The 18,744-nt window shown below is 37.2% G+C and overlaps 1 protein-coding gene across 1 annotated transcript in view; it reads left to right on the top strand.

The window, feature by feature from the left end:
• NME8 (NME/NM23 family member 8) overlaps positions 1–16,976 on the top strand; it is a 65,860-nt gene extending 48,884 nt beyond the window's left edge. The window contains exons 11-16 of the mRNA XM_078059844.1: positions 2,552–2,696; positions 3,377–3,484; positions 5,897–6,048; positions 8,304–8,448; positions 9,031–9,269; positions 16,936–16,976. Coding sequence (XP_077915970.1) covers positions 2,552–2,696; positions 3,377–3,484; positions 5,897–6,048; positions 8,304–8,448; positions 9,031–9,268 — 788 coding nt within the window. The 3' untranslated portion in view covers position 9,269; positions 16,936–16,976. The remainder of the gene's footprint in view (positions 1–2,551; positions 2,697–3,376; positions 3,485–5,896; positions 6,049–8,303; positions 8,449–9,030; positions 9,270–16,935) is intronic.
• Positions 16,977–18,744: the final 1,768 nt, after the last annotated feature.

The following is an 18,744-nucleotide window of genomic DNA, read 5'->3' as shown; positions in this document are numbered from 1 at the left end:
ATAAATAAATAAATAAATAAATAAATAAATAAAATCTTAAAAAAAAAGAATGGTTGTTGGATTTGTCTTATGCTTTTCCTGTATCTATTGAGAGGATCATATGATTTTTCTTCTTTAGCATATTAATGTGCAAATTATGTTCATTGGTTTTCAAAAGTTGAACCAGCCTTGTATGCCTGGAACAAATCCTGCTTTGCTGTAGTGTATCCTTTTTTGTACATTATTAGATTTGATTGATACTATTTTGTTGAGATTTTTTTCCATAGTTCATGAGACTATCTTATGTGACAGCTGGTGTGTGTTTCCACTTCCCACCCTTTTCCAGCACTCCTAAGAATACTTGAAATATGCAACAGACACATTCTGGCTAATCCATTTGCTAGCACTTTTACTACCAAGTCCCTAGAAAAGAACATCCCATTGATAAGAAGTAACAAGCATTAAATCCATCCATGATGAGAATTAAAACTGCCTGTCTTCAGTATGAGTTGGTAGATAGCTGTTGCCTCATTCATGTTGGGTAAAGATGTCAGATTCATTTGCATCTGGGGCCTGACTGGCCTGGGGCCTGACTGGCCTCTATTGGATATTGCCTCAGGCAGTCTTCCTGGTTCTTTCATATGCCCAGAAGCCTCAAATATGCCCAGAAGCCTCAAATCACCTCCAAGCAACTCTGCCAGTAAGGCAGATCCTCAGAACAAAGCTTTCTGGGCAACTTTGAAATCAGACCCTCACACCTTTTATTCATAATAGAAGAAAAAGAGGTGAAAACATGATTCTTTTTCATTGTTTTCATCTCCTCTGGGACTGGTATAGTCATCTTCTCTCAGTTTGCATCTAGCTTGTCAGAATCATTTCCATTATTGCTTAAAGTTTCTCTTTTCCAGTGAGCACAGAATATCGTCTTTTCAAAAATCCATTCTGACAATCTTTATCTTCTAATTGCTGTGTTTACACCATTTACATTAAATGTCATTTTGGTAAATTTTGGAATTGTCTATTCTGTTTTTTCTTTCCTGCTGTCTTTTAGAATTTACTCTTTTAGTGTACCATTTTAATTTATCTATTGGCTTCTTAATTCTATGTATTTTGTCCATTTCTTTTAGTGGCTGTGCTATGGGTCAAAATATATGTGTGTAACTTTAAAACTATTTAGAGTTAATATTTTACCACATCACCTTACAGCCCCATATATCCTTTTCCCCTTTCCCCTACCCAGTGTAGTCACCAGGTCTATTACATCTACATGTATTGAGTACTCCACCAAACTGTACTGTAATTTTTTGCTTTTCAACAGTGATGAATTTTTTAAAAACTTAAGAGGAGGAAAATATTTTATTATATTCACCCAGATATTTACTGTTATCTTCTATTCCTTTCTGGAGTTCCAGATTTCCCTCTGATATCATTTCCCTTCCACCCAAAGAACTTTTGTACTTTTTTTAGAGCAGGTCAACAAATTCAATTGGTTTTCTTTCATCAAAGAATGTCTTTATTTTCATTCCTGAAGGATATTTGTACTGATAATAGAATTCTGGTTTGCCAGTTTTTTTCCTTTAACACTTTAAAAATGTTGTGCCGCTGCCTTCTGGCTTTATTGGTATCTAATGACAAATCCAGTCATTCAAAGCGGTTTTTACCTTATATGTAACATACCTTTTTATTTATTTATTTGGGGGGTTGCTTTCAAGATGTTTTTCTTATCTTTGGTTTTTAGCAGTTTTATTATTATGTGTATAAGTATACTTTTTTAAAAAAAAGATTTATTTATGTATTTGAGAGAGAGCAAGAGAAAGCATGAGTGGGAGGGGCAGAGAGAGAGGGAGAGAGAATCTTGAGCAGACTCCACACTAAGTGTGGAGCCCAACGCAGGGCACGATCCCGGGACCCCTAGATCACAACCTGAGCAGAAACCAAGAGTTGAATGCTCAACCTAGCTGTGCCACTGAGGTGTCCCTGAGTATACTTTGCTTTGAGCTTATCTTTGACTTTGGGGTTCCTTAAACTTCTTGAATCTATAAATTAATATCTTTCACCAAATTCGAGGAATTTTCCACCATTATTTCTTTAAATTATTTTTTCTGTGCCAACTCTTTCTCCACTCCATCAGGGATTAAAAAGATATAAATATTAGATATTTGACATTGTCTCACAGGTTCCTGAAGCTTTGGCCACTTTTAAATTTGTTTTCTGTGTGTAGTTCTAATTGGATCATTTCAATTGTGTTTGTTTTAAAACTGAATTCTGTGATTTCCTTGTTGGCATTCAGCTCATCCAGTGAATATTTTATTTCAGTTGTAATGTTTTTCAGTTTTACACACCTTGTATGTGTATGATTCCTATGCAATGAAAAACTGGAAATAGCATCATAAGTCATAATTTGGTATGATAAGAGTATTATTCACCTTAAAATCTAATAAGCTATTTTTGCAAACTTCTAAATTTCAAATGAGGGGAAAATGCCTTATATGCCTTCATAATAATACATTCTGTATGGTATGTATAGCCAATAACCTATCGATTTAACACTTGTTATGTGACTTGTACTTAGAGGATGTTTTGAAGATTATTGAAGATGAAGGCTTTAAAATACTGATGCAAAGGCAAATTGTATTATCAGAAGAGGAAGCACAAACACTGTGCAAGGAATATGAAAATGAAGATTATTTTGGAAACCTTATAGAAAAAATGACCAGGTAAAGTAGAGTTCAGGTTTAGAAGGCACAGTCTGATTTTGTTTCGAATCATTTAGGTCTTCTTTTGCCCCTGCCCTGGTCGGGTTGCCACACCTCTCAGTTCTGTAAACATGTGCTGAGTCTACTTCTTTGCCAGTCTCACTCCTATCTCAATTCTCTGCTCAACTGTCCATTTTCTCTCATCCTCCCGGAATGTTACTGGAGCGATAGAAAGGCCTGGGTGAAGTTACCGGAGTCCATTGAGTTGAATGCCAGAAATCCAAGGTGTGTCATGTTAAATCCAAGCAGAGAACATACTGAGTCTCAAGGGCTTTGTTGATCCTGAAGATCACTAGTTCTAGGAGAAGACTGAGGTACTAGAAATCTGGCAGGTTTCTAGAAGAGTAAGTGAAATAGCAGCTGTGACAGAAATCCAGCAAGGGTGTATGAATCAGCAGGAATCTGGGAACAAAACAGGAACGGATCTATCAGAATGAAGGCTCTTCTCTTCCATTCCTTAATCTGCTTCCATCCTTTTATAAGGTGTTCAATACACTCTTGAGGGTACACCAGTGGAAATTCATCTTAGACTCTTGATAAAAGGATTATCTTGACATGTTTTTGTCTATCTAATAAATCTACTTGTATTATCTATATACAATTAGCTCCTGAGCCATACTTTTTGTCTTTTTTTCTAACAGTGGTCCATCTCTAGCCCTTGTTTTAGTAAGAGACCATGGTTTACAACACTGGAAAGAGTTAATTGGACCAGGTAGTGTTGAAAAAGCCAAAGAATATCTTCCAGAGAGGTAGGATTCATATCATGGGTCCCAAACTTTTTTCATGGGAGACATTTTAATTTATTTTTGGATATGGGTACAGGAACCACAACTCTAGTCCAAGGGAAGCTCTCAGGAAAACTTCTTTTCCTGATTATGACCAGAGGCCCAGCCCAGTGGCAGCCCGAGTAAAGCCAAGGCTTTGCAGAAGAAGGTTGTGGGATGCTTGGTGTGAGGCTGGGAAGTAAGTGGTGGGGACCCAGCCAAAAGGCCATCTCTTGGCCTTGGTAGGAATCGATTCAGGAGAAGAAAGGCCCTCCCTTCAAGTGAGCAAGAACAGAGATGCTCTATCAGATACAGCAAGCTTGACATACATGTTGGTATAATAAATAACAATACTAATGAAGCATCACATCACACAACTTTGAAATGTTTTCTTTTGGGTAGGATATCTGGAATCTGACTTGTTCTGCATGGACACATTTTACCCCTTGTTTAGCCCTACAATTACCATATAGGATAATAGGGGTTGGACAGTCTGTAAGTGGTATGAGCAGAATGCCATAAAACCTCTTAATGAAGTGTAGTGTAGAACGCAAGGCATGGCATCCGAGACAGGAATTCCTATCAACTCAAGGCTTATGCTTGTAGCCATATTGTTCTAGAAATTATGGTTTCACGTGTGGAGGTAGTGAGCAGCACAGAGACATTTTCTCCAGGTGTAGGTACTCAGTGACTGCCCCTCTCTACCTCACTATTACAGAGGATTCCAACCAGAGTCCTTATGATCCCTATGTGGCTACAAGTTCACAGCTAATCTTGACTGTTATTTTTTATTAGTTCTCCCTTCTTCAGTTTCCTCGGCTCTACCCAGTTCTTTCTGGTTGCTTTTGAAAGAACTCAGCAGAGCTCTGCCCTTCTCTGCACTTGGGTTTCAAATTCTGCCCTGCATCACTTCATCTGAAATATGGTCACTTGCATAAAGGAGAAACATAGCAACCCCTCATTCTCATCACCTACTCACTCTATCCCATCCTCCTCCACACACACTTTACCCCCAGTAATCGTCTAACAGATCCACAGAGGGGCAGCTTGCTCCATTGAGCAGAGATACCGTGTGGTGATACCTTTACTGCGCAATCCCCCACCTCTGGCAATCCCAGTCTCCAGGGCTCTTGGGCTACAAGGGTCTTCAAATCAGAGATGTGAGAACTGCCAAGGGTCAAGTGGGAAAGTCAAATTGGATAAGGCAAAAAGGAAATCTGAATGCATCAGCAAAAGCAACGAGGTAAGAAGGGGGTCTAAGGAGAGAAACCAAGTTACCAGTGAAGTCAGTTTATTAATAGGAAAGGACATTATTCCCTATGGCTGGATTTTGTGGGTTGGGGTATGTGTAAAGGGCAGAAAATGAAATAAGCAGAGTGTGTATCCTCTACTGAAATATGTGTAGATAAAGAGAGGGGGATAAAGGGCTACTGACAAAAAATCAAAGAACAACAATTGATTCAGGAGGTATATGTGTTCATCTATTGTAGAGGAAGCAGAACCAGGATAAACTGCCTAACCCAGGGGTGCCTGGGTAGCTCAGTTGGTTAAGTGTCTTGACTCTTGGTTTCGGCTCAGGTCCTGATCTCAGGGTCATGGGATCGAGCCCCACATAGGGCTCTGCGCTCAGCAGGGAGTCTGCTTGAGATTCTCTCTCCCTCTTCCTCTGCCCCTCCCCCTACTCACACACTCTCTAAATTAGTGAAATCTTAAAAAAAAAAAAAAAACCTGCCTAACCCAACATGTCCAGTACCATCAGCCTCACTCCTGCCTCTTTACATGTAGCTGTCCTGTATGCTCCTCTCTTATCACTGTGCTTGCTCTGCTGGAGGCTCCTTTGCAGTGTCTCCTGGATTCAGTATTTGTTTTGGGGTCTTTGGTATAGAGTCAAATGCCATCTCTAGTACTTGATAATATTTAGTGATGAAGGAAGGGAAAGGAATTTTACTGAGAGCTTAATATGCACCATGTATTTCAAACTATCATCTGATTACATCCTCAAAATCTCCTTCCAAAGCAGTTTTATTATCTTATTTATATTTGACACAACTAAAGCACAGAGAAGTTAAGTAATTGACCAGTGACACATAGCTAGCAAGCAGTGCAATAAGCATTCTACAGTCTGTGCTTTTTCCCTGCACCAAGGCACCATTTCTTCTTTCAGAGTTATCTGTCAATAGTCGTATCATAATTATTTCATTGTTCATGTTCTTTCTTCCTAATGGCTGTTAAACTTCCTTGTAAGGAAGGAGTGTAATTATTGCCTTTTGCACAGTGTCTAGATCAGGAATGAGTTGTTTGATGACTTTTGGACAATTTATATAGTGTTCTGTTGTGTTAGTTTATACTACATTATGTTACGCTCTAACAGTGCTTAACTTGACTTCTTTTTCAAAGTTTATGTGTACGATTTGCAATGGAAGATTTGCCCATCAACCAGTTGTATGGAAGTGATTCATTAGAAGCAGCCGAGAGGGAAATACAGTATTTCTTTCCTCCTCAAAGCACTTTAGCACTGCTTAAACCTCATGTAACACAGGAACAAAGAGGTAAATATTTAGAAATAAAAATCAATGTGTACATTTCCTTCAGATTTTGTAAAAACTTTCAAACTATGGAAAAGCTAGAGGAATAATTCAACAAACACCCACATCCCTCGATCTAGATTTAACAATGAACTCTTGTCATATTTGCTCTCTCGCCCTATTTCCCTCTTCCTTCTCTCTGTCTCTCTTATAATCAAAATGAAATTGAATTTTGTGAAGTCCTTTTCAGAATTGATGAAGATGACAATGTTTTTCTCCATACATATATTAATAGGAAAGATCATGTTCATGATATTTCTAATATTGAGCCATTCTTCTGTTCCTGGATAAACTTCACTTAGTCTTGAGGTATTTTTTAAATGTGCTTTTAGATTCTATTTGCTTATATTTTACTTGGGATTTTTCACGTTGAGACAGTGAGATTGGTCTGTCCTTTTCATTTTTTTGTGCAAGGTTTAGATAACAGTGGAATAATACTTCATAAAAAAATGTGCATATCTTCATTTGCAGTACTCTGAAGGAGTTTAAGCAGCAGTGGGGTTGATATTTGAAGATTTGGGAGAGTTTTCCTATGAAAACATCTGGGCCTGTTGCTTTTTTGTGGGATAATTCTTTGACCACTTTCTCTGTGGAGAAAGTCTTCTATGGAAATTGATCTATTTAAACTTTTTACCTCCACTATAGTTAATTAGAGTTAATTTTTGCTAAGTTGTGTTTTCCGAGGAAATTATCCATTTTGTCTGTATAGAGTTCACAGTTTCTTATTATCATGTTTAATTTCCTCATTTTCAATGATTATTTCCACCCTGCCATTTCTTCATTTGTTCTTTCAAACAAAGAGAATTTTATTTATTTATGAGTTTTTTTATTTTTTATAATTTTTTTATTTTTTTAGATTTTATTTATTTATTTGACAGAGAGAGACACAGCGAGAGAGGGAACAAAAGCAGGGGGAGTAGGAGAGGGAGAAGCAGGCTTCCCGCCAAGCAGGGAGCCTGATGTGGGACTCGATCCCAGGACCCTGGGACCATGACCTGAGCTGAAGGCAGACGCTTAACGACTGAGCCACCCAGGTGCCCTTATTTATTTATGAGTTTTTATTTTCTGTTTTCAAACTCATTACTTTAGGTTTTCTTAAAAAAAAATTTTGCCTTTGATTCTAGTAGTTTTTTAAGATGCTCTTCTTCGGGGCGCCTGGGTGGCTCAGTCGTTAAGCGCCTGCCTTCGGCTCAGGTCATGATCCCAGGGTCCTGGGATCGAGTCCCACATCGGGCTCCTTGCTCAGTGAGGAGCCTGCTTCTCCCTCTCCCTCTGCTGCTCCCCCTGCTTGTGCTCTCTCTCTCTCTCTGACAAATAAATAAATAAAAATCTAAAATAAATAAATAAATAAATAAAATAAAATGCTCTTCTTCTAGCTTTTTAATTGGATATTTAATTCATTTATTTCCATTATTTTTGTCAATATAAATTTTTGAAGTTATATATTTTCCTTGATTATTGCTTTAATTTCTTCTGATTACCCCATAGATTTTAATGCATAGTGTTTTCATTAACATTGTTTTTTTTTTTTTTTTTTTAGAAATTCTGCACTGTGCCTACAATGTTCTTTCTCTATTTGTCTGTGTGGTGATCATATCTTATTTTTTCTGTACTGAACACAAAGGTTGGCTTTTCTGGAAGTCATTTCTGACCTTCCCAGAGAGTTAATAGTTTACTTGCCTGTGGTTCCAGGAGCCTTTTACATTGCTCTTTATAATAATGACCACCTTTTCAAGCTGTGTTTCTAAGCCCAGCCCTCTGAGCAGACAAGATCTGGAAGAAGTGTTTAATGTTCCATTCACATTTGTTCCCACAGCGCCTTTCATAGGGCAGATCCTGGCTGCCCCCTTTATAGGAGGAGAAGTCCAGCCTTCTTCAGGCTATCGGTTGCACTTAAGGTCGACCTTTAGAGACCAGCACTTCTAAGTGCTTTTGATCTGGACCAAAGAAAAGACTGTTTTACCAGAAAGCTCCTAATCCCTCATTTGGTTCACTGAATGTAGCCTTTAAAGTTTAGGCTGTTGGTGAGATTTTGACAAGATTTACTTTAATTCCCTCCCTGAAGTGCCTTGCTACTTCAGGGAGAAGTGTTCAGATGGGCTCTCCCCTTCGATTACTTTCCTTAGTTATTTCAGTCTTGAAATATGGAATATTTCATATTGAATATGGAACAAAAGTGGAGGCACTCTACAAGATTACCAAATACCTGTTTTCTCTAGAGGAGATCTTGAAACTTATTAGAGAGGCTGGATTTGAAATAACACAGACGAAGGAAATGCTCCTAAATGAAGAAGCAGCAGAAAAAATTTATTCAAAAATAAAAGGAAAAGACTTTTATCAAGATGTATTGGAAATGTTATCTGAGTAAGTTTCTGATATATAGTTCTTTGCATTTTAAAAGTAGTAAATATTCATTATAGAAACTGAAACATACAAAATGTAATTTAAAAATTCCATTCATTAAAAGATAAAGACACCCTATTAATATTTGGGGTTCATTTCTATTTCCTTCCTTCCCTACCTTCTTTTCTCCCTCCTTCCTTCATTTCTTTAGGTCTTCACATTAGGTATAGAGATGATCTGGGTTTTAATCTCTGTTTTTAAATCCCTGCTCTGTCAACATATTTAATCTGTGCCTCAGTTGCCTCATCTGTAAAATGAGATAATAACGGTATCTATCTCTTTGTTTGTTGTGAGGGTTATATAATTGATACATTAAAAATGCTCAGAACAGTGCCTGGCATATATTTCTAGAATTAAACTACAGCACTCTTCTAGCACAACAATCTGTTGGAAGGGGGAGAAGTGGAAAAACAAAAAGAAAGCACAAAATCACACTGATAAGGACAAAGAATAAAGACAAAGCATGGCATTCTGTCTTTAGCTGTATATGCAATCTCTATAGGTGTAAATGCCCAGATTGTCTGAAAGCATTCTTATTTGCAGGGGTCCATCTTTGGTCATGGTTCTGACCAAGTGGAATGCTGTTTCAGACTGGAGACGATTGATGGGTCCTGTAGAACCAGATGAGGCAAAACTACTGTCCCCAGACTCTATCCGAGCCAAGTTTGGAAGAAGTGTTTTGAAAAATGCTGTCCACGGATCATCTAATACCTATGAAGCAATGGAGAGCATTACTAGAATTTTTGAAGAATTTGTTCCTGAGAATCCCGAGGAAAACTAAAGTACAGTACCTCTTTAATTATTGTTTTCTTTTCTTTGCTTATTACTGTGACTGAGCCCAGGACAAGACTGTCCCAGAAAGACCAGAACTTTCCCCATATCTGTGAATCAGATTTTATTTCCTGATAGACACTCTGTGCTGTTCCATAGCAGGCTTGAAGCTACATAACATGTATATGGATTGAGTTTACTTAGCTGTTGAAAGAAAGTTTGGAAACTTTTCTGTCCTGGGCAATGGGGGAAACAGCCTAAGCTAGGTGGCTTTTCCCATTAAACCTACTTTCCTTCTTTTTTTCAAAGAGTGGGCTCACAAATATATACCAGTATGGGTCTGACAGCTGCCTGGAATAAGACTGTAGTGGCATGTACTGCATGGAGCACTGGGTGTTATACGCAAACAATGAATCATGGAACACTACATCAAACACTAATGATGTAATGTATGGTGACTAACCTAACATAAAAAAAAAAAAAAAGACTGTAGAGCCTCTTCGCATGTGGAGGGTTGTCCCCACTTGGATGAGCCAAACTGAGAATCAGTATCCAGAGCATAATGAGAAAGCAGTGTTAAATGGAGAAACCCCTCCACACCCAACCAGGTTCCTAGGGGAGAGAAGTGTACATTGTTCCCTTAATATTGCCATTTAGGCTGTGGTTTCCCCTGCTATAAGAACATTGAATCAAAATATTAAGTCATAAAATAAAAATAAATTTGGGCACAGTGCAGCTCATTCCATAAGTCTCACTCAATTATAGACAAAGGCATGAGTGCACAACCCATAAACATTTATGTTGGGAAAATATGAATTGTGTGTCTGCTTGAACTGCAAATTCTTGGTTAATACAAAAGTGGCTGAATGGAGGTTGTTGCCTTCAGAAAAGTGTAAATCGAATGGGGAGACAAAACTCAAAGAAACAACATCTAGTTATAATCACTATAAGACAGTACATTATTAAACATGCCAGTGATACATGACTAGTGGGGAGGGAGGTGAGTGGAACTACATTCTGTTTATAGCATCAGTTAGCAATATGGTGTAGAGCTTTGCTAACATTTGCATATCCCCCCCTTTTTTGATGAGGGGAGCATTATGAATAATATGGAGGATTTCAAATTAGTGTATAATTAAGTGCTGAATTGACAGGTGTATGTTTGATGGTTAGGAGCTGGAGAACGTAAGGAACAAAATCAATCTTAAAAAGTAGGGAGGATTTTCAAAATCAGAGGTAAGGAAGCAAGACAGAGAAGTCAGTTTAAAAGTTTTTAAACCATCATATACATATATGCTTGATGCTTATATATAAAGACACATTGCTGGTTTCTGTCTTACTATGTCTACTGTGCTATATCTACTATACTCTATCATATCAGAGTATTGTCGGTATTGTCGGTCTGTTTCAGACATTCAAGAATCATTTATTCAGCTCTTGCTATATGCTGAACATTGTTGCAAGACTGAATATACCCAGTCCTTGTCCTAAAACTCTAGAACTCTAAAAGCAGGAGATAGAAAATTAACATGTGCTCTAGCATTCTTAGGGGTAAACACAGAGTGCTTTGAGCAGATGCGTATAGGAGATGGAGAAGGAAAATGATATGCAAGCTATCCAGGCTGGAGGCATTGCAATAAAATTAAAGATTACAGCAACCTTAACTAATAATAGAAATAGTCAGTTAGTGATAAGTGGAATGATGAGAGGATTGTTAGAAAGCTACCTTACACCCACAGGACTCGATGACTGACAACCAAATAAGTGGGAAAAAATAAAGCTTCCTGGCTTGAGTGACTGGGGAAATGACCTAACAATTCCCAGACAAGGAATTGAGAAGGGAAAAGTAGGTTGGAAGGAAATACTATGAGTTCTGTTCTGGTCATAACTCTCAATCTGAATTGAGAGTTAAGTTCAGCTCTCAGAGCAGGAGAGTCAAGAGGGCTCCATTGGAGTGATGGAGAATGTCAGCAAAATGGTGACATAGGCAGCTCCAAGCTTGCATCCTTCCAAAGGAACATTGAAAAAACAACCAGAAACTGTCAGAACTCTGGAAAATAATCAAAGGTTTACAGCAACCAAGTGTGTGCTGAGTCAAAGAAAAGGCAACTTAAAAATTATATGAAAGTTTTGTAACATTTTTACTTGCCCTACCACTTGCCCAGCATGGTGACAATCTTGAAGATCACAGCCTATTTGCAGTGTGTGACCCGTGTCTCTGGCTCCAGAGAGAGGAGGGCAGATATTATTTACAAATTACTGTTTTTCTGTTCTATTTGGAGGCTACCTGAAGGATGACACAGACACTCATCTGTTTCACCAAACCCGGAAATTGCTCAGGGAGGAAAAGTGTTGGACATTGATTAAAAACATTGTATGGTGATCAAAAACCCCACAGCTGTCTGAGGACAAAGATTATGGTTGACATATACAATAGACCACCTAAAGCTAGGGAGGAAAAACTGGGGAGAGAGGTTTTCTTTGGGAAATTGGGGCATTCAGAAGCAATAATGCATAGTAGGGAATTTAGAGGGCCATGCACATGCCCAGAACAAGATCCATGCTCAAAGAAGATCTGACAGACCCTCATTTTTTACCATTGGCTGATAAATAGGCTTAATACAAGCAGGAAGTGAAGACTGAGACAGAATAGTAAATGGCCTGGCTAAGTGTTTAAAGAAGTGCTGAGGACAGAGCCAATCTACCGAGACTTGGAGAAGTGGTTTGTTGTTGTTGTTTTTAAACTCCTGATTTTCAAGGAAGTCTCAGTTAAAACACTGGCTGAACACAAACGAAGTGTTCACCAACCAAGAAGAGCAAACCCTGGGGAAGAGGGAAAATCTGATTTCCAGAGTTACCACATTATAGTAGTTGAATGTCTAGTTTTCAACAACAACAACAATAACAACAACCACAAAACATGCAAGGAAATAGAAAAGTATGGCCCATTCACAGGAAAAAAAGTTGACAGAAACCATCCCTGAGGAAGCCCAGACATTGGACTTACTGGATGAAGACTTTAAGTCAACTGTCTTAACATGCTCAAAGAACTGAAGGAAACCATGGATAAGAAACTAAAGGAAAACAGGAAAATAATGTATGAACAAAATGAGAATATCAACAAGGAGTGATTAAAAATAAACCAAATAGGAATTCTGGAGCTGAAAAGTGCAATAACCAAATTGAAAAATTCACTGGAGGGGGTCAAGACAAATTTGAGCAGACAGAAGAAAAAAATCAGTGAGCTAGAAGATAGGACAGTGGGAATTATCCAGTCTTAGGAGTGGAAATAAAAAAAAAGAATGAAAGTGAACAGAGCCTAAGGGATCTTTGGGACACTACCATGTAGACCAACATATGCATTATGGGAATCCCAGAAGGAAAAGAGTGAGAGAAAGGAGTAGAAATAATGGCTGAAAACTTCCCAAATATAATGAAATGCCTTAATCTACACATCCAAGAAGCTCAATGAAATCCAAGCAGAATCAAAGAGCTCCACACTGAGGTATATTATAGTCAAACTGTCAAAAGCCAAAAACAAAGACAGAATCTTAAGATCAGTAAGAAATGACTTGTTGTATACATGGAATCCTCAATAGCAGCTTATTTCTCATAAGAAGTCACAGAAGCCAGAAAGCAGTAGGATAACACATTTAAATTGTTGAGAGGGGAAAAAAAACCCTGTCAACCAAGAATTCTATATTTGGCAAAAGTATCCTTCAAGAGTAAAGGTGGAAGTAAGACATTCCCAAGTTAACAAAAACAGAAGGAATTCATTACTAATAGACCTGTCTACAACAAATGCTAGAGGGAGTTCTTTAAACTGAAATGAAAGGACACTAGACAGTAACTCAAAGCCACATGAAGAAATAAAGCACACAGGTAACAATAACTACATAAGTAAATGTAAAAAAGCCAATATTATTGTACTTTTGGTTTCTAACTCCTCTTTCTTTCCTATAGTATATAAAAGACAATGATAAAATAATGACTATAAGCATGTGTTAATGGGCACACAGTGTACAAATATATTTTATAATAATATAAAAGAGAGAGAGAGAGCAGGTGCAAATTGCTAAAATCAGAAGTGGGAGAAGGGACATTACTACTGAATTTACAAAAATAAAAGAGGGTTATAAGAGAATTCTATAAACAGTTGTATACCAACAAATTGGATAAACTAGGTGAAATGCAGATTCCTAGGAAGGCGCAAACTAGCAAAACTGACTCAAGAAGAAATAGAAAATCTGAATCGAACTGTAACAAGTAAGGAGAACAAATCAGTAATTAAAAACTTGCCAAAAAAGAAAAGCCCAGGACTAGATGGCTTCATTAGAGAATTCTATCAAACAATTAAATAAAAATTAACTCTGATTCTCAAGCTCCACAAAAAAATTGAAAAGGAGGGAAAACTTCTTACTTCATTCTATGAGGTCAGCATTACCCTGACAAAAAGCCAAAGAGGCTTCATGAAAAATTACAGAGCAATATGCCTTATGAATATATCAATGCTGTAATCCTCAGTAAAATAGTCACACGCTGAATTCAACAGCATATTAAAAGGATTATACCCCATGATCAAGTGAGATTTATCTTAGGAATACCAGGTAGTTCAACATATGAAAATCAAGGAATGTAATACCCACACTAATAGAATAAAGAAAAAAGATATTATCTCAATTGATACAGAAAAAGCATTAGACAAAATCCAACATCCTTTCATGATAAAAACACTTGATAAATTAGGAATATAAAGAACTTTCTCATCATGATAAAGGCCATATGTGTAAAACCCACAGCTAACATCATACTACAATGGTGAAAGGCTGAAAGCTTTTCTTCTAAGATCAGGATCTCTGCTTTTGCCACTTCTATTTAACATAGTGTTGGAAGGTCTAGCCAAAGCAATTAGGCAAGAAAAAGAAATAAAAGCATCCAAATTGGAATATTATTAGCAGGTAGCATGATCTTATATCTAATAAACCCTGAAGAAACACACACACATACAAAAATTTGTTGGAGCTAATTCTGTAAAGGTACAGAATACAACATCAACACACAAAAATCATTCATGTTTCTATACACTAGCAATGAAAAATCCCAAAAGGAAATTAAGGAAGCAATTCAATTTACCATAGCATCAAAAATAATAAAATACTTAGGGTTAAATTTAGTCAGTGTACAAGTGCAAGAATTTTATACTGAAAGATATGAAACAATGCTGAAAGAAACTAAAGAAGACATGAATAAATGGAAAGACACCCTGTGTTCATAACTTGGAAAACTTAATATTGTGAAGATTACAATGCTACCCAAAGTGATCTACAGATTCATTGCAAGCCCTAAAAAGAAAAAAAAAAAATCCCATTAGTGTTATTTACAGAGATGGAAAGACCCATCCTAAAATTCATATGAAATTTTGAAGGATTCAGAAGAACCAAGACAATCTTGAAAAACAACAAAATTTGAGCACTCCCAATTCTTGATTTCAAAGCTTACTACAAAGTGACAGTAGTCAAAACAGTGTGGTTGTTAAAGTCTAAGGATAGGCCCATGGAATAGGCTTGAGAACCTATAAGTAAACCTACACATTTATGATTAGTTGATGTTCAACAAGGGTGCCAAGATCATTTAGGAAAAAGAGAATACTCTCTTTAATGACTAGTACTGGAAAGACTGACATTTACATTTAAAATAATGAAGTTGGACCATCACCTTACACTATATACAAAAATTAATTCAAAATGGATCAAAGACCTACATTTTAGAGCTGAAACTATAAAACTCTTAGAAGAAAACATAGGGGAAAATCTGCAGGACATTGAAAAGCCCAGGACTAGATGGCTACAAAAGAAAAAGGAGATAACTTGGTCTTAAAAATAAAAACTTTGTGCATCAAAGGAGACTATCAAGAGAGTGAGAAGACAACCCTCAGAATGGAAGAAAATATTTGCAAATTCTGTATCTGATAAGGATTTAATATCAGAAATGGATAAAGGGCTTAAATAGACCTTTCTTCAAAGATCAACAAATGGCCAACAAGCACATGAAAAGGTCCTCAACACAATTAGTCATTAGAGAAATGTAAATCAAAACCACAATGAGATGCCACTTCACACCTAACTGGGATGGCTGCAATAAACAAGGGAATATAACAAGTGTTGGTAAGGATGTGGAGAAATTGGTACCCTTATGCATTATGATGGGAATATAAAATGGGGGATGACAGTGTCGCAGTTCCTCAAAAGGTTAAACACAGAATTACATCTGACCCAGCAATTCTACTCCTAGATATATATCCAAGAAAATTGAAAACAGGGATACAAACACTTGTACACCAGTGTTCAATAGCAGCATAATTCATAACCGCCAAAGGGTGGAAACAACCCAAGTGTCCGTCAATAAAAGGTTGGATAAACAAAATATGGTATATACCTACAATGGAATATTATTTAGACGTAAAAATGAAGTATTGATAACATACTACAACATGGATGAACCTTGAAAACATTATGTTAAGTGAAATAAGCCAGACACAAAAGGACAAATATTGTATGATTCTACTTCTAAGAGATACCTCGGATAAGCAAATTTATAGGAACAGAAATTTGACTAGAACTTAATAGATACAGTTTCCTTTTAGTGATGAAAATTTTTACAAACAGATTGTGATGGTTGCAGACAATGTGAACATAATTAAGAGCACTGATTTGTACACTTGAAAATAGTTAAAATGGTAAATTTTATGTTATATATATTTTACCACAATAAAAATACTTTTAAAATAAAATAAAGAATAGTTCCTCAGGAAAGCACAAAGATCTCTCAATAGAGTTCTCCAAAACCCCTCCTAAAACTATACAAAATTAGTCTTGTCTTACATTTATTTTTATTTATTTTTTTAGAGATTGGGTATAGAGCATATGTTTATTTTTTTTCTTCAAGTTTTTATTTAAATTCCAGTTAGTTAGCATACAGTGTGATATTGGGTTCAGGAGTAGAATTTAGTGATTCATCACTTACATACAACATCCAGTGCTCATCCCCACAAGTACCCTCCTTAATGCCCATCCCCACCCCCCCACTCCTCCAGCAACTCTCGGTTTGTTCTCTATAGTTAAGAGTCTGTTTTATGGTTTGCCTCTCTCTTTTCCCCTCTATGTTCATTTGTTTTGTTTCTTAAATTCCACATATGAGTGAAATCATATGGTATTTGTTTTTCTCTGACTTATTTCGCTTAGCATAATACTCTCTAGCTCCATCTATGTCATTGCAAATGGCAAGATTTCATTCCTTTTTATGGCTGAGTAATAGTCCATCGTGTACGTATAACACATCTTCTTTATCCATTCATCAGTCAATGGACATTTGGGCCCTTGCCATAATTTGGCTTTTTTACAACACATTTCAAAAAAAAAAAAAAAATGCATGCAATTCCAACATCAAAATCCTTAAACGAAAGTAAGCTTTTACTTTAGTTTCTTGAAGAGATACTAACTAAAGGAGTTTTTTCAAACCAAATATAACCAAGAAATTCCTAAAACTCCGTTGGGCACCCCTGTCCTCAGAGTCCCCCTGAGCCCTGCAGCTCCTTCCCCATTGCAAAATGGAAACTCGTAACTGCTTTAAAATTACCTTTGTAATGTATCTTATCAACTATATTCTTTCTTTTCTTAGAACTTTGAGAAGATAATGTGTGTAAGTTCACACTGGCATATGAAGATACAAACTCTGATTACTTAATATTCTTTTTAACTTTTTATCCCCACCTCTCCCCCCTCTAGCCTCTCCATCATATTCCATAAAGAGCTGCATGCTCAGTCCTGTTGTCTTTCTCAGTTCCTTCCAATTCTATTCCCCACCTTTGGCTTGACTATTAATTCTGAATCCTGGAGAGGATTGAGTAGAAAGCTGTGGTTACTTACAGTTAATATTTTTAACCCCATCAAAAGAATTTGTTCATTAACTCATTGGGTTGTAAATCCTTGCTGGTTGCTTACTTGCTGAATCAGGCAGTATTATCTGTAAAGAAAAGAGACCATCTCTGGAGCTTGGTGATTCTAGCACATGTTGGGGATTTGTGTGCAAAATGGAAACTCGTAACTGCTTTAAAATTAGCTTTGTAATGTATCTTATCAACTATATTCTTTCTTTTCTTAGAACTTTGAGAAGATAATGTGTGTAAGTTCACACTGGCATATAACCACGTGGCGCAGCTTCCTGGGAGGAATAAAAAGGAAGATATTCTTTGGAGGAAAACTCGGTGTTACCTCAAGTTAAAAACTAACCTCCAAGTGAAAAACATGTGGTTATGCATAATAACAATAAAAAATGTGACCTTCAAACAAATCTTAATGTTTATCTTTACCCTATCTTTCAGAGAGGATTTAGGGTGGCTTATATAAATGCACACAAGATTGAATAAAATAGTTGGGGAGGAACATGGAATATGGGGAAGAAGAGTGTAAGATGGAGCCAGGGAAGCCAGGAGTGGAGTTATATACAAAATGCATAGAAGGCCCTAACGTATATTTAGAGGTTGGCCAAAAATTTGACTCTAAGCATTTCAGCAATAAACTCTGAAAAGGTGTCATGCTGATTTACAGAATTTGCAATCTAACTACAGGACTGCAATCTAAGTGCAGGCCATGTACCTCCTTTCCTGACACTAAGACAATGCAAATCTCTCCAGGGATGAAGTTGATAATAAAGTTCCCACTCGTTTTGGCATTTTCCCCTCTCGGGATGTAATCTGATGATGTTCACTACAGTGATGCACTTGAGCTCTTAGCCAGAGTTATATGTAATTCCCAGCATGTTGGCTACGACACCTTCCTTTTCGTTCCATGCAAGAGAACATACTGGGAGGCACATGAGTGAGTCAAAGGATGACTTTCCATCCTAATTTTTAAACTCTAATGTTAATGAAGATACAAACTCTGATTACTTAGTATTCTTTTTATCTTATTGTGATATGAACACTGAGCTTTATCCTCTTAACAATTTTTAAGGGTACAATGCTTTATTGTAGGTACAATGTTGTATAGCAGATCTCTAGAGCATATTCATCTTACTTAACTGAAACTTTATGTCTATTGATGAATACTCCCCACTTCCGCCTCTCCCCAGCCCCTGGTGACCACCATCCCTGTCTTTGATTTTATGAATATGACTATTTTAGATACCTCATAAAAGTTTTTGTTGCCTGTGTCGTTAACGTCATATCTATGAAATCACTGCCAAGACCAATGTCCTGAAGCTTTTCCCCTGTTTTTTTGTTTTGTTTTGCTTATGTCTTATGTTGAAGCCTTTGTTTTAGAGGAGGCTGGACCTGGACAGGATGTGGCCCACAGGTACGCTCGCTGGTGCCTCGGCCTGTTGTCCCCACAGTGTAGACATGGGGCTGGGGACCTGGGCTCCCTGGATGCTGAGAGTCACATGGCACGTGCTGTGCAGTTAGCTTCCCGACACCTTGTCTCAGGTACC

The sequence above is a fragment of the Halichoerus grypus genome, chromosome 12 (assembly GCF_964656455.1).
Source record: "Halichoerus grypus chromosome 12, mHalGry1.hap1.1, whole genome shotgun sequence".
NCBI classification, from domain to species: Eukaryota; Metazoa; Chordata; class Mammalia; order Carnivora; family Phocidae; genus Halichoerus; species Halichoerus grypus.
This window is presented reverse-complemented; position numbering and strand designations above follow the sequence as displayed.